Consider the following 15,542-nt stretch of genomic DNA (forward strand, 5'->3'; position numbering starts at 1 on the left):
GCAAAGTAACAGGCAGAGGTGTTCTAGCTTAAATTTAAAGGACATAACGTCCGAATCTGTCTGAGGTAACATACTTCCTGGGTCCGAAAGTTCTCCCTCAGACAAAATTTCCCTGACCCCCCAACTCAGATCCGTGTGAGGGCACATCGGAAATAGCCAACAAAGCATCAGAGGACTCACTATTTACATTAATTCCTGTCCTACTGCGTTTACCCTGTAACACTGGTAACTTATATAATACCTCTGTAAGGGTAGTTGACATAACTGCAGCCATATCCTGCAGAGTAAAAGAATTAGACGCATTTGAGGAACTCAGCGTCGCTTGCGTGGGCGTTAATGGCTGTGACACTTGGGGAGAATTAGGTGGCATATCCTGATTCTCTTCAGACTGAGAATCATCCTTAGGCACACTTTCTTTATATAAAATATGCTTTTTACATTGTAAGGCCCTTTCAGTACAAGAGGTACACAAAGTAAGAGGGGGTTCCACAATGGCTTCTAAACACATAGAACAAGGAGTTTAACAGACATGTTAAACAGACTAGCAATAGCCACAATAGTCGTAAATCACCTTATTTACTGATTCAAAAAACTTTTTGCAAAAAGCGTACTGCGCCTTTAAGAAATAAAAAGCGAAACAATTTTTCTAAACTGCCCTAAAAACGTTCTTATCACTAAACGATTTTATATAACAGTTCAAATTTACCAAAAATTATTGCACCCTATAAGCAAAAGTGAAATCACCCTTTAAGGAGACATTTTTAATTCAAATAATATACTTAAACAATGAAAACAGCGCCTGCACCTCGCCACAGCTCTGCTGTGGCGTCTACTTGCCCTCAGGGTACCGAAAACTGACTCGACAACGATCCGGTGGCTGGAAAACAACTTTAGGCCCCACCGGAGCCAATGCCTGCTGCCTTCTTAGTGAGAGAAAACTGCGCGTCCGAGCGTGCGAAATAGGCCCCGCCCATCATGGACGTCGCCTCAACAGACTGCCTAACCGCATGGGAAGGGGTTTGAATAAAGCCATGTGGTCCCCTGTACTTACAATGTTATAACATATAACTGCAGCCCTACTGACCATAAATAATAAAGATATACATGTCCAGCTGCCTCTCCCAGTGTCAAGCCCCAATATAGATATGCAAACCGTTAATATCAATATGTATAGCAAACAGGCATTTCAGTAACACCCTCAGTTTCATATAGGTCTACGCTTACCCCTTCCCTTGCAGGGAAAAAATGTCAGCCAGTTCTAAAAAATTTATTTCCCAGATAAGAAACTGACAGTCTGCAAAAGAAAATATACTGAAACCTGAATCATGGCAAACATAAGTACAATACATATATTTAAAACTTTATATAAATACATAAAGTGCCAAACCATAGCTCAGAGTGAAAATGAAATGAAAACATACTTACCTGAAGACACCCATCCACATATAGCAGATAGCCAAACAAGTACTGAAACGGTTATCAGTAGTGGTAATGGAATGAGAGTATATCATCAATCTGAAAAGGGAGGTAGGAGATGAATCTCTACGACCGATAACAGAGAACCTATGAAATAGATCCCTGTAAGGAAAACCATTGCATTCAATAGGCGATACTCCCTTCACATCCCTCTGACATTCACTGTACTCTGAGTGGAAACGGGCTTCAAAAATGCTGAGAAGCGCATATCAACGTAGAAATCTTAGCACAAACTTACTTCACCACCTCCATAGGAGGCAAAGTTTGTAAAACTGAATTGTGGGTGTGGTGAGGGGTGTATTTATAGGCATTTTGAGGTTTGGGAAACTTTGCCCCTCCTGGTAGGATTGTATATCCCATACGTCACTAGCTCATGGACTCTTGCCAATTACATGAAAGAAATCATAAACAAATTAAAAGACAACCTAATCGGATAAAAAAGAAAATATGAGGCAACCCGTAGGTTAATGCCCAGGAAGAAAACAGGCCTACCGCAGGACCAGCCAAACGGAGTCCTAATCTTCCAAAAACTGAGAAGGATCTCAAAAAGAACAGTCAGGAGATTACATCATCCAAACATGTCTAATGAGGTGCACCATTTGAAGCAGACTGAAAATTCCCGTATCCGAGGAGGATAGGTTAATTTAATAACTGAAAAACATGTCTGAGTAAAACGTGAAGACGCGCAACTCTGTAACACCCGCAGGGAACTGTACAGGCCCTCCCCAAGGCGGTAGACCCGGGAAAATAGGGCACAAGCACAATCGCGCATAAACATCTGGACTCTGCAGACGAATAATCGGCAAGAATATGTGGAATTGAAAATGTGCTGCAACCTCTGGGGTGGGGGGGGGGGGGGGAACAAGTCGCACTGTATGGAGGAATAATCATAATCTGGGTTACCCGCATGTGTAGAAGTATGAAGCGGTAGGGAACTTGCATCTTGGAGGACAGGACCCCCCAGAGGCGGATGGCTCAGCTGACCCTCTATTCCCCAAGCCCGAGGAACCAGGCGCTCAAATACGGCACATCGAACATAACTGATTGACGTGTCAACGAGGCCAATCCGGAATCTTCCCCGGACGAAGAATCTGAAATTAGAACAGTCTCAGTATCAGAATCCTCCATAACTGAGTCTGAAATTTGAACAGTCTCAGCTTCAGAATCCTCCATAACTGGATAGAGAATATGCCAATATGGACTATTTTAAGCTAAAACAAAACAGCACCTGACACCCACAATGGCTGGGGCACTCACCACCTCTTATGAACCAGACCCCTGCGAACTAGAATTTCTCCGTCGCCACACAGTCAGAAATGTGAAAATGGAGGATGGAACGTAATCACGCCCGGCCAGAAGGTAAACCGTATAATCCAAAAAAAAGCGTGCCCAACCATAAGGTTGCGTCATTTCCAAGGCCTTTATGTTCCAAGCCATGAGCCCATTTAACACTACACATCAGCATATTGAATCACATAAACATGATTAAAAAAATCCCTTTTTAATAACCCCCCTCAGGAGATATTAACCCTTGATTCCAAGATACTAAAAGGAGACTCACTGAGATCCTTATGTTAAGTTAGTCCCACAAGGCGGTAGCCTCTCCGGAAAATATCTGTAGTACAGTACATGAAGAAAGAAAGAAAATTAAACGATCTTACCATGGACTTGAGAGCAGAAAGCTGGCAGCGGAGCGAAGTTAGACAACGCTGATTGCTTGAGGAGCTGTTAACATGAGTCGGGATGGTTTCGCAGAAAGAGTCTTCCTGCATCTCCGGACTCTAACTTTCATCCAAGCCCTCACTGAGAGATTGACAGGATTACTTAAAACTCCTGTTCCATGTCGAAGAGTACTACCTTCCATAAGAGACAAATTCAATTCTGACACTTCTCTGCCAACCTCCTGGGACAAAAGCAAAGAATGAATGGAGGATGAGGGGAGTGGGAGGAGTATTTAAGCCTTTGGCTGGGGTGTCTTTGCCTCCTCCTGGTGGCCAGGTCCTTATTTCCCAAAAGTAATGAATGCAGCTGTGGACTCTTTCCATTTAAGAAGAAAAAGTACCCATAAAAGGAATAAATATCTTCAGACACCATCTTTGCCATCCTCCCGTGATAAAGGCAAAGAGAATGAAATAATAAACATATGTATAATAGCACATTAAATTACCCATCTCGAGATTTCAGTATTAATTGTGTGCACTTATGCACAAAACAAAATCAAGAGAGGTCTATGCCTATCCACATAAATACCATATCTCAAAAATTAAGCAAGTTTAATAAGAAAATGGATAGGATGCAAATAATATTTTTGTACATATCACCAATAAACAGGTTTTATGGAAAAACCATATAAACACTCAAAGGTTTACATTTATTTGCAAGAAATTCAAGAAGTCTTGATAAACAACATCCACATATACATATACCAATATGCATAAACATGTGCAAAGAATATAGGTCTGAGGTGCATTGTTGCACGAGCCATTAATCCTGTACTTGTACCAGAATATAACAAATATATTCTCAGCGAACAATACTTTAGCTGTAATAAGATATGTTCTGTTTATACAGAAACTACAGATAAATACACTAATACATATTAATACACCAATAGATAAACAAAGTGAAATGTAGCATAGAAATCATACTATATTATAAAAAGGATAAACAGATACATACATTATGCATACTAATAGCTGTACTGTATGCAAAGCAGCCACAAATGGACTATGAAGCAAAAGTCACAGATGAATTGCAGGACATAGGCTGGATCTAAAGCTAGTGCTTTACCCCAAAAATAAAAGGAGTAGACAATTGCGCAGTAAATAGTCAAAGAAGGCAAAACAAGTAAAAAAGGGGGAGATTCCCCAGATTCCCCAAACTCCCAACTAAGCAAATCAATACAGAAAGAGATACTGTTTGCGCTACCCAAAGTAGCTTGATTAGTGACTGCTAGACAGATCAAAAAGTATGTAAGTTAAAAAAGTAACATTTAATGAAACCTGAATAAAAACAAATCTTATACAGTGATCACATGTATCTAATACAATTTGTAACTAAAAATAGTGACAATAGTAACACAAAATTAAAAATATAGGCACATAGTTTGTCACACAGAGTGAACAAACATAAAGCACTGAAAAGTGTAGTATCCCAAAGCGTGAGCCAAAACCACAAATGCTCTAATTGTGCCACCAAAGCTTTGGTGTAACTGGCTCATGAAGAAACTAAAGTGGAGTAAGCAATTGCTTTAAAAGGGGATACAAAATAAAGATAAAATGTTATGATAATCTTATAATTAATTCATCTCAGAATTTGACATAAATTGTATTAAAGAAACTAACAACTTGCATTATACATTATTTCTTTGCCTGCCTTTTCATAGAGGCTAAAGTACCACTATATTATTTATTAAGTGAACATTAAGCTCATAACATAAAAGCGAATAATCACTGCATTGCAAAATGAATGTTTTACAATTATATAACAATGCCATTTCACTAGCACAATGTCCAAAGTTTTGCAAATCAAGGGCAGCTGACATTTCACAAAGCCTGATGGAAACCATGTCCCAGGCCTACTTTGCCGTAGCTAGCTAAGGACAGATGCAAATGAGCTTTTAATCCGAGTTAACCAATCACTGTGTAGATTACAAGATCAGGTACATTTCCTCAGACATAAGCATGATGGAAGCATATTAGCCTCTCTGGGTGGAAGTGAAACGAGCATAACCAATCACAGTAGGTAGAAAAAAAAGTGAAGCTGCCAAGAAAGGGAAGGTTATTTAGAGAAGACTAGGACTCCCTAAGATGTCTAGTAATTTAATCAATAACTCTATATTGGTACAGAGCTTAATGCCCAATCTTAAAGGGCCACTAAAGTTAAAAATAAAGTTTCATGATTCAGACAAAGCATGCAATTTAAAAACACTTTCCAATATACTTTCATTATCAAAACATGCACATTATTTTAGCATGTGCAACAGTGCACAGTATATACATTTTGTGATTGGCTAATGGCTGTCACATAAGGGGGGAGGGAAAATTGGATTAACTTATGAAATGTGCTTGAATTTAAAATGAGCAGTAGAATATTTTCTAAGTGTGTGCTATTCCATTGTCTTTTTATTGTGTATTTAGTGGTCTTTTAAAGAATCAGTCATCATAGAACTGTTGTCCAGCGGTTTTCCAAACTGCATTTCCATTCCTTTATCAACTAAAGTGCATCTGTATACAGTACCTTTTGATATTGGCTCATGTCATAGGTTTATATCTATTGGGATGAGTACTCACCTGTATCTGAATCGTGATCCCAACCGTATAAAGCCAGACCGGCTTGAGCTCTTCTGTACAGGACCTCGCAGCCGGAAGAAAGCATGATGTTCCACCGCACATTTCCACAAATGCTTGCAAGCCTTTGGATGATCCATTTTAAACACAAATGTATGCTCTTGCTCTTTACCCTTTACAGAAAAGGAAAGGAATTAGAGTATCCAGTCTATTCCTCACGTAAGATATATATGGAATATAGGGGTGCACACCAATTAAAAACCAAAATGTGAAGAACACACGTAACAATACCAATATAAAAAAACATTAGAATACAAACTATCAGTAATAATTCATCAGATATTAATACATCACAATCACCGAGTTTTCAAATGCGCAACTCCCTAAGGGTAAAAGTCTCAAAACATTAACAAAAAGTCCCAAAAAAGTGTAAACCTAAATCGTCCCAAAAACTAGGCAGCACTTTAGCAGGCCAAAGCAAACCGAAATCCTAGAAAACAAGATGGTGGTGACCAGTGGGGGGGTGACGGAAAGAAGAGAGCTGTTTGGGAGGGATCAAGTAGGAGGGTAATCTCTACACAACAACTAAAATTAATCTTGCAGGCTACCGGAATTTGCCCCTTCACTGCCTAGAGTTTCAGAAGTGTAGTGCGCAGCTGCAATTAGCGGCCATCTTCTTAGCAAAAAACAATGGCAAAGTCATGCATGTCTGCTATTTCTGAACAAAGGGGATCCCAGAGAAGCTTTTACAACCATTTCTGTTATTATTGTACAAGCAGTATGTAAATAATTTCAGTAAGAAAAAAATAAACAACGTTTGTGAAAAAAGTAGCAAAAATACAAAAAAATTTCTAGTCTTTTGGGCAAGTTTTCCTCTGAAATTCCCCATCCTTAAAGGGACATTATACACTCATTTTTTTCTTTGCATAAATGTTTTGTAGATTATCTATTTATATAGCCCATAAAGTTGTTTTTTTTTTTTTTTTAAAAATGTATAGTTTTGCTTATTTTTAAATAACATTGCTCTGATTTTCAGACTCCTAACCAAGCCCCAAAGTTTTATGTGAATACTGTCAGCTACCTTCTCCAGCTTGCTCCTGTTTGTGTAAAGGGTCTTTTCATATGCAAAAGAAGGGGGGGGGGAGTGTCTTATTTCCCACTAGCAGTGGGCTTTCCAACTACCTTTTCAACGGAGCTAAACTGAGAGCTTCTAAGTAAGTTTTTAAATAGTTTTATGCTGGATTTGTATAACAGTATCTGTGCATCTTATTCTTTATAGTAGTGTCTATTACATGCAGTTATATGAAAATGAGTGTATACTGTCCCTTTAAGGGGTTAAGAGCTTTTCTGCAAAGAACATCTGGATCATCGGCAGTTCCTTTGTTTTCGTGTATAAATGCACTGTAAATAACATTTCCAACAAACCCTATAAAAAGTGTTCATTACAGGTAAAATATTCTATAAATCTAGCAGATTTTCTGGGAAATAAGATTTCAGTTATATTGTACAATTAGCCTAAAATGCCTTGTTAATTTGTTTTCTACTTTTAGAACATTTTAATAACCGACTCCCACATTGGCCAAATTATCTTTATAGCTTTTTGGCCTCAGGGTGTACTAGATCTGGGTTAGCAAATTATCTATCAGGTGTTTAGTTATTACTATTTTTTTATATGACACAACACACCTGTTCATCATCTTCTACCACCACTAGTGTTAATTTGCTCTTTCTGAAGTCCAGTCTGGTTATTTTTGGCCTTTAAGACAAAAAATGGAGAGAAAAAATTAATCCAATCCCTTTTGCAAAATATTAACATAAAACTTAAAGGAACATGATTCCCATTTTATCATGAATCAAATAAAGCATACAATTTTATACTGCTTTCAGATTTACTTCTGTTATTGAATTTGCTTCAATATCTTGTCCAGTTTTGCTTTTAATCTTAGCTGAGAGCGTGTAAGTGAGTGCTGTACTTTCTCTGTGTGTTGTATTAATTTATTTTGTAATTTTCCCTATGGGCCTTGCACCCAGGCTTGTCTGGGGTTAATTGCCAGTGACTCTGGAGACAGCACAGCTTCCTGAGAGTGCTATAGCACCCAGGGCTCAGCATGTTGCAGGGTCATAGGATGTGTACCCAGTCCATATTCCTGAACAATACCAGCAAGAGAGCTTGACCGGATACTAACCGGAAAAGCACTCTACCCTCATACATATGGGCTTAGTGTATATAGGTTTTAAAATATATCAACTTTATTAGTTTTATTTAAAAAGGGTTACACACAAAAAACTGTTGCAGCAAGTAAAAGTGGTTTTCAAACTAATTTAGTGAAAAGGGGTGGATAGTTAAAAATTCATATCCTGAGTTGATATCATGTATAGTAACTCCCACCTAAAGAGGATTTGTGGTAAATCTTAATGGTAAAGGTATGTTTGTAATCTGCTGTGGGCTAACATCCCTGAAAAATGGGGCCAAACCTATTAGGGGCCACTATTCAGTCGAAGTGTGTACTAATATATTGTATACCTCACTGAGTATTATATGGATACTAAAAAAATTGTACCCATATGTACTCTGTGATAGAGTATTGCCACAAAAGTAGTATGGCTAGGTATTGATACCTTGTAAGTTATGTGTAGTTTGAACTTATATATACAAATTACTTGTTAGTGTGCCCGTGGGTCACAATTAGAATATTGGTTGCTCCACAGATTAGAGGTATATCTCCGCCGTCATTTGTACAGCCCAATATCCAAAATGGAGCATGTGAATATAAATGAAACCACAGGAGTTACCGTGTATTCAAACATTAAAGGGACAGTCAAGTCCAAAAATAACTCGGGTTTCAAATAGGGCATGTCATTTTAAACAACTTTCCAATTTACTTTTATCACCAATTTTGCTTTGTTCTCTTGGTATTCTTAGTTGAAAGCTAATTCTAGGAGGTTCATATGCTAATTTCTTAGACCTTAAAGGCCGCCTCTAATCTAAATGCATTTTGATAGTTTTTCACCACTAGAGGGCATTAGTTCACGTGTTTCATATAGATAACATTGAGCTCATGCACATGAATTTACCATGGAGACAGCTCTGATTGGCTAAAATGCAAGTCTGTCAAAAAAACTGAAATAAGGGGGTAGTCTGCTGAGGCTTAGATACAAGGTAATTACAGAGGTAAAATGTGTATAATTAAAACTGTGTTGGTTATGCAAAACTGGGGAATTGGTAATTAAGGGATTATCTATCTTTTAAAACAACAAAAATTCTGGTGTTGACTGTCCCTTTAAGTTACAGTGTAACCAACAACTCGCCACTTACTTTGTATCGGTTGCTATTGATTAATTATAAAGTTACATATCTTATACTTTTGTTATAAGATTTTCAGCAAACTCCAAAGGAGTGTAATACTTAGCGAGGAGGCTTATACAGATTACTTGTTAGTGTGCTCATGGGTCACAATTAGAACGTTCATTGCTCCGCAGATTAGAGGTATATCTTAACAGTCGAATGTACAGCCCAATATCTAAAAGAGAGCGTATGTATATAAATGAAACCAGTGGAAGCTAATACACATTACCCAGTCTAGTCTGAGAGTGCAGTCCCCTTCCGTGTTTTGTGTGTGTATGTGTATATATATATATATATATATATATATATATATATATATATATATATATATATATATATATATATATCTATATATCCATCCAATTATTACGCACTCAGTGCCTGGGTGTCTCCTTAAAACATGTACAGAAATTCCTCCAAATGAAAGGGCACTCACAGGTCTTGACAAAGTAACATCTTTATTGCATATAAATCATCAAAGTGTCAGTCGACGTTTTGGCTACAATCAGCCTTTTTCAAGACAATCTAAAAACATAATACATACAGCAGAATTAATATTCAATTCTTACAAAATGTACAAATGAATTGTAACATTTCATGTCTACATAAACTCGAAAAAATAGATATACAAAGTGACTCCCTATACTATCCAAAGTGTTTTAAAAATTGAGAATATTGGTACCAAAGAGTTTCATAGATACCCAGTATGCCCTCATACAATAGGCATAATAGTTGATATTATTAAAAAAGTACTGGTGCCTATTTCAATTGGATGTTTAGATAAAATATTTAAATAGAACATTGTGAACATGTAACTTTAACAATGTGACTTAAATTGAGGTATTAGTATTTAGTATGCTTTAATCATGGTAAGGGATCTTTTTACAATAGTGACAAAAAACGAATGAAACCAAAGGTTATTTCTATTTGCCAATAATTATTGCAACACAGTAAGATATGCAAATGGTTTATATTATAACTTTTTTAATATCAACTATTATGCCGATTGTATGTAGGCATACTGGATATCCATGCAACTCTTTGGTACCAATATTCTCAATTTTTAAAACACTTTGGATAGTATAGGGAGTCACTTTGTATATCTATTTTTTAAGAGTTTATATAGACATGAAATTTTATAGTTCATTTGTACATTTAGTAAGAATTGAATATTATTTCTGCTGTATGTATTCTGTTTTTAGATTGTAGCCGAAACGTCAACTGACACTTTATGATGATTTATATGCAATAAAGATATGTTACTTTGTCAAGACCTGTGAGTGGACTATCTATCCATCCATACAAACATACACATATATTTATATACATATAGACAGTTCAATACATTGTAAGGCACTCACAGGGTCTTAAACAACATAATCCATTTAATTGCAATTAAATGGATTATGATGTTTAAGACCCTGTGAGTGCCTTACGATTTATTGAACTGTGTATTTACTTTGAAGTGCACCTAGGGCATTACAGGCTGCTGCCTTTTTCTATTCACCAGGAGTGCTTTTACCTTCTTGGATTTTATATACTGTACCACAGTGTTCAGACTCAGGCCGTGTCTACATAGCATAATGAACAACTATTAACCAACATTCTTGTGTGACAGCTTACCAGAAAAACAAGCCAATCTTTGTGTCTCCTTCAAATACGAGAACTCCTGTTGGGGTCAGGCCAAGCTGATAATCATTCCCATCACGAGCCTGTTTTAGTAACAAACAAATCAGTAACAGACAAAAAGACACAAGCTTTTAAATTAGGGACTACTTCATAAAAGGCACCTCCTACCAGACCTAACTCTAAGCCATCTCTGTCACCCTAAAAGCACTTTTCACTGTTTTTTAATAAAGAAATTAATATGTGCATGGAAGATCAATTATCTATCTGGTATCCCTTTCCAACCAAAGTACAAGCAAAATGACTACTCCTCTTGAAAGTGTTGATTATTCTTTCTTAAAGGGACAGTCTACTAAAAAATGGTTATTTTTCAAAAAAGAGAATAACCATTTTCCAGTTTTGCATAACCAACACTGCTATATTAATGTACTTTTTACCTCTGTGATTACCTTTTATCTAAACCTTTGCAGACTTTCCCCTTATCTCAGTTCTTTTGACAGACTTGCATTTCACCAATTAATGCTGACTCGAAATAACTCCACGGGAGTGAGCAGAGTTATCTATATGTCACATGAACTAGCACTATCTAGTTGAGAAAAACTGTCAAAATGCAATGAGAAGCAGCCTTAAATGCATAGAAATTAGTTTAAGAGCCAACCTAGGTTTAGCTTTCAACAAAGAATACCAAAAGAACAAAGCAAATTTGATGATAAAAGTAAATTGGAAAGTCGTTTAAAATTGCATGCCCTATCTAAATCATGTAAGTTTAATTTTGACTTGACAGTCTGTTTAACCCCTTAACGACCAAGGACGTACGCCACACGTCATCAAAAAAAATACAGTTAATGACCGAGGACGTGTGGCGTACGTCCTTGGTCTGGAAAGCAGCTGGAAGCGATCCTGCTCGCTTCCAGCTGCTTTCCGGTTATTGCAGTGATGCCTCGATATGGAGGCATCCTGCAATAACCCCCCTTGGCCATCCGATGCAGAGAGAGCCACTCTCATAAACCTGTACAGGGGTAAGCAGATAGTACTTGCTACCAAATTGTAGAAATACTTTGCCACCACCCCACAGCCCACAAAAGCAGCACAAATTGAATCCACCACCTCTGAACTACTACTACCCTCTTGGTACAGTGCCTTCCATGTGACACAGTAAACATCCAAAATGTCACACATTCTGGCAAACACAATCCCTCCAATCATGTGGGGCTTCCCTCTTGATTATAGTCTTAAAGGGACATTAAACACTGAGATGGTAATATAAAATGATAAATTGTATATAATAAAACAACTCTGCAATATACTTTCATTATTTATTTTGTCCGCTTTGCCTGTAATTCCATTCTGAAATTGTGAGCTTTTCAGTTCCTGTTAGAAATGGAAATGCAGAACACTGTTAAATCCAGCACAACCATTGGCTGCACACTCTAGTGACCTATATATAACTGTCCCTAATTGGCCACAGCAGAGAAGGTAACACAATTTACAACATGGCAGCTCCCAGTGTTTTATAGACACTAAAACTTTACACTTATTTTGTCACTTTTTAAACAACTAATGAAACTTTAAAATATACATCTACATGTTAGTCATGGACTAATCTTTTCTTTGAATGCATCATTCTATCTAGTATGTTTTTAGTGTTTAATGTCCCTTTAAAGGAACATTACACTGTACGTAAAACTTTAAACAATGCGGTGTAATGAGTGGGTATAATTGTCCCATTAAACCCTATAGTGTCCCGCGATAACTTAGTATTCACACCCTATGTACAACTCTCTGCTTTGGACGCTGGCTGCCCAGCACTTAAAGGGAAAGTAAACACCTTGAGATTTGTAGATAAAATTGTTTAGTTATGCAAAATGAAACAACTTTGCAATATACTGTCATTATTTACTTCCCCCATTTCATGTAATATAGCAATTAATAATTCCCAGAACTAAAATTGCACCCGGCAGACTTCTCAGGGGTAACTCTGCTATGTATCTTCCCCTAATTGACTTTATGAGATAACAACTGCTAAACAATGCACTCTATTCTAACATTATAGCCGGGGCTAGCCTTGTAGTCTGCCAGCAAAAGACCACATTGGCTCCTCCAAATAAGGCAAATGGTGGGTGGAGGAGTTTGGTTACCGATAAATAATTTCAGTAAAAAGGATGTTAATGTGTTTTTAAAACGTTAAAGGGCCATGAAACCCACATTTTTTCTTTCATGATTTAGAAAGCATGCATTTTTAAACAACTTTCTAATTTACTTCTATTATCTAATTTGTTTTATTCTCTTGATATTTTTTGCTGAAAAGCATATCTAGATAGGCTCAGTAGCTGCTGATTGGTTTCTGCACATAGAAGCCTGGGGTGATTGGCTCACACATATGCATTGCTTTTTCTTCAACTAAAAATATCTAAAAAATGAAGCAAAATAAATAATAGAAGTAAAATGTAATGTTGTTTAAATTTGTATTATCTATCTAAATAATGAAAGAAAATTTTAGGGTTTAGTGTCCCTTTAAGACTTGGCTGATATGTTGTTCTATAGCAACACAACACAAATTTCTTGTAATTACAAAGTGTTTATCTGTCCCTTTAAATTAGGTTTTGTTAGTTTTCCTCTCTGCAAGCCAGACAGTACAGCAAATCAGAAGCCATTTCACATGTTCCTATACATACTATGGAGCCTGTGCTCTTGCCTCCTTAATAGCGACAGGTCTTGCTTGCGTAAAGCAGGCAGCGGTAGCAAAGTACTGTTGGTGCGTATAGGAGCTGGTGTTATGGCTTCTGATTGGCTGCACTACTGACTTAATGAAAAAGGCATGCCGGGTAGCTAAAACAAATAGCCACATATGTGGAGTGAATACAAGATAATTGCAAAAAGCATTGTTCTCTTGAGAGAAGACCAAACCAGGACACCAACTAGGTAAGTACCTGCTGCTCAGCACCTCATATGGTTGACATATTGGCTAAAAGAAAAAAATGCCTATAGTGCGATAATACAGAAAAAAAAATTCTGTAATGGTTAGAACGGAGATAATCTCCTTTTCCATTGTAGATTTCCTTTCATCTATTTAAGTAATAGATTCTATAGATTAGGGCCACTCTTAGAAATCATAATGTAGGCTTTGTGAACCCAAGGTAAATCTCATAGGGTCACTACACTCCCACCCTGACCTCTTGTACTGTGCATCCCAGGGCCTACAACTATCCAAACTGTGCACTGGACCCAAAAGCTATAGGACAACTAATATAAACACTCGGAAAAGGAATAGGCAGCCGTTCATGTTTCATAGCTATGTAACATATTGATATATATATTTCCAGCATGGACGAATGGAAAGGAAATTAAAAAGCAGCACAAAAAGGTAAGGAACAAAATGTGGTAGTTTATGGTTGTAGCTATTGCTGGACTGGATTACTATGGGAGTGCCAGGCAGGCAAAATGGTCCAGACAGCAATATCCACAACTAACATTTATATGGTAGACACTGTGCAAACACATCAAAGTATGTGGATGCCCTGGATGTACATCAAACCTAAACAATACCCTGGAATACTCATGTGCGTGAGGGGCTGCTTGACAAGTACAAACTAGCTGCAGGTAGCCCTTAGACTGAGGTGGGAGGAAAAAGGTAAGAGTTTAACTGACAAGATCAGAACATTTCCTCAATTGTGAAAACTTTAAGCTGGAGGCTACACTACAACACTTCAAATAGGTTGCACAGAACTAAGTCCATCTGCAATGAATGGTACCTTGATTATTAGACAAAGAAAATGACAAACCTGTTTCAGTCACAAACACGCTAAACAAGTTAAGCAGACACACACATTTCAATCACCTCTGGTTGCAAAGGTGTGAACCACAGAACTTACCTTCACTATATGCATATCCACACCATACATCTCCAACCACTTTGCTTTATTCAGATAATTGGTCTCAGCTTCCCCAGGAGTCTGCCCCCTGTATACAAAGAGTATTATTATTTTTTATTTCATGAATAGAAAGACATAAGATTATACGATATGCCCACAACTTCCCCACCACTCATTATAATTATTATCGGTTATTTGTAGAGCGCCAACAGATTCTGCAGCGCTAATATGATGTAGTCAAGTGAATAAAAAAACATGGCTGCTCTTTTACTTAAAAGGGACAGTAAAGTCAAAATTAAACTTTCATGATTCAGATAGGGCATGCAATTTTAAACAACTTTCCAATTTACTTTTATCATCAAATTTGCTTTCTTCTATTGGCATTCTTTGTTGAAGATTGAACCTAGGTAGGTTCATAGGCTGATTTTTAAGACCTTGAAGGCTGCCTCATATCAGTACATTGTATTAGCGTTCACAGCTAGACAGTGCTAGTTCATGCATGCTATATAGATAACATTGCACGTACTCCCATGGAGTTATGCATGAACCAGCACTAATTGGCTGAAATGCAAGTTTGTAATAAGAACTGAGATAAGGGGACAGTCTGCAGAGGCTTAGATACAAGGTAATCACAGTGGTAACAAGTGTATTATTATAACAGTGTTGCTTATACAAAACTGGGGAATGGTTAATAAAGGCATTATCTATCTTTTTAAAAACAAACATTTTTAGGTAGACTGTCCATTTAACCCATACACATTAGTGGAGCAAACACTACTTAAACTTATCTTCTAGTTTAAATTTATATATTTAGTTAGTAGATATGTCATTCTGGCCCATAATATTACACAATGAAATGCATCATCTAGTGGTAGGAACAATTTGGACAACCAAGCGCTCCAATCAACTACACAAACAGGTAAACCAAAAGCG

At 37.2% G+C, this 15,542-nt stretch overlaps 1 protein-coding gene across 1 annotated transcript in view; it reads right to left on the reverse strand.

Moving 5' to 3' along the window:
• EPB41L5 (erythrocyte membrane protein band 4.1 like 5) overlaps nucleotides 1-15,542 on the reverse strand; it is a 405,052-nt gene that overhangs the window by 149,762 nt on the left and 239,748 nt on the right. The window contains exons 9-12 of the mRNA XM_053712169.1: nucleotides 14,610-14,697; nucleotides 10,735-10,823; nucleotides 7,452-7,521; nucleotides 5,769-5,938 (exon numbers count right to left, since the gene is read on the reverse strand). Coding sequence (XP_053568144.1) covers nucleotides 5,769-5,938; nucleotides 7,452-7,521; nucleotides 10,735-10,823; nucleotides 14,610-14,697 — 417 coding nt within the window. The remainder of the gene's footprint in view (nucleotides 1-5,768; nucleotides 5,939-7,451; nucleotides 7,522-10,734; nucleotides 10,824-14,609; nucleotides 14,698-15,542) is intronic.

The sequence above is a fragment of the Bombina bombina genome, chromosome 1 (assembly GCF_027579735.1).
Source record: "Bombina bombina isolate aBomBom1 chromosome 1, aBomBom1.pri, whole genome shotgun sequence".
Taxonomy (NCBI): Eukaryota; Metazoa; Chordata; class Amphibia; order Anura; family Bombinatoridae; genus Bombina; species Bombina bombina.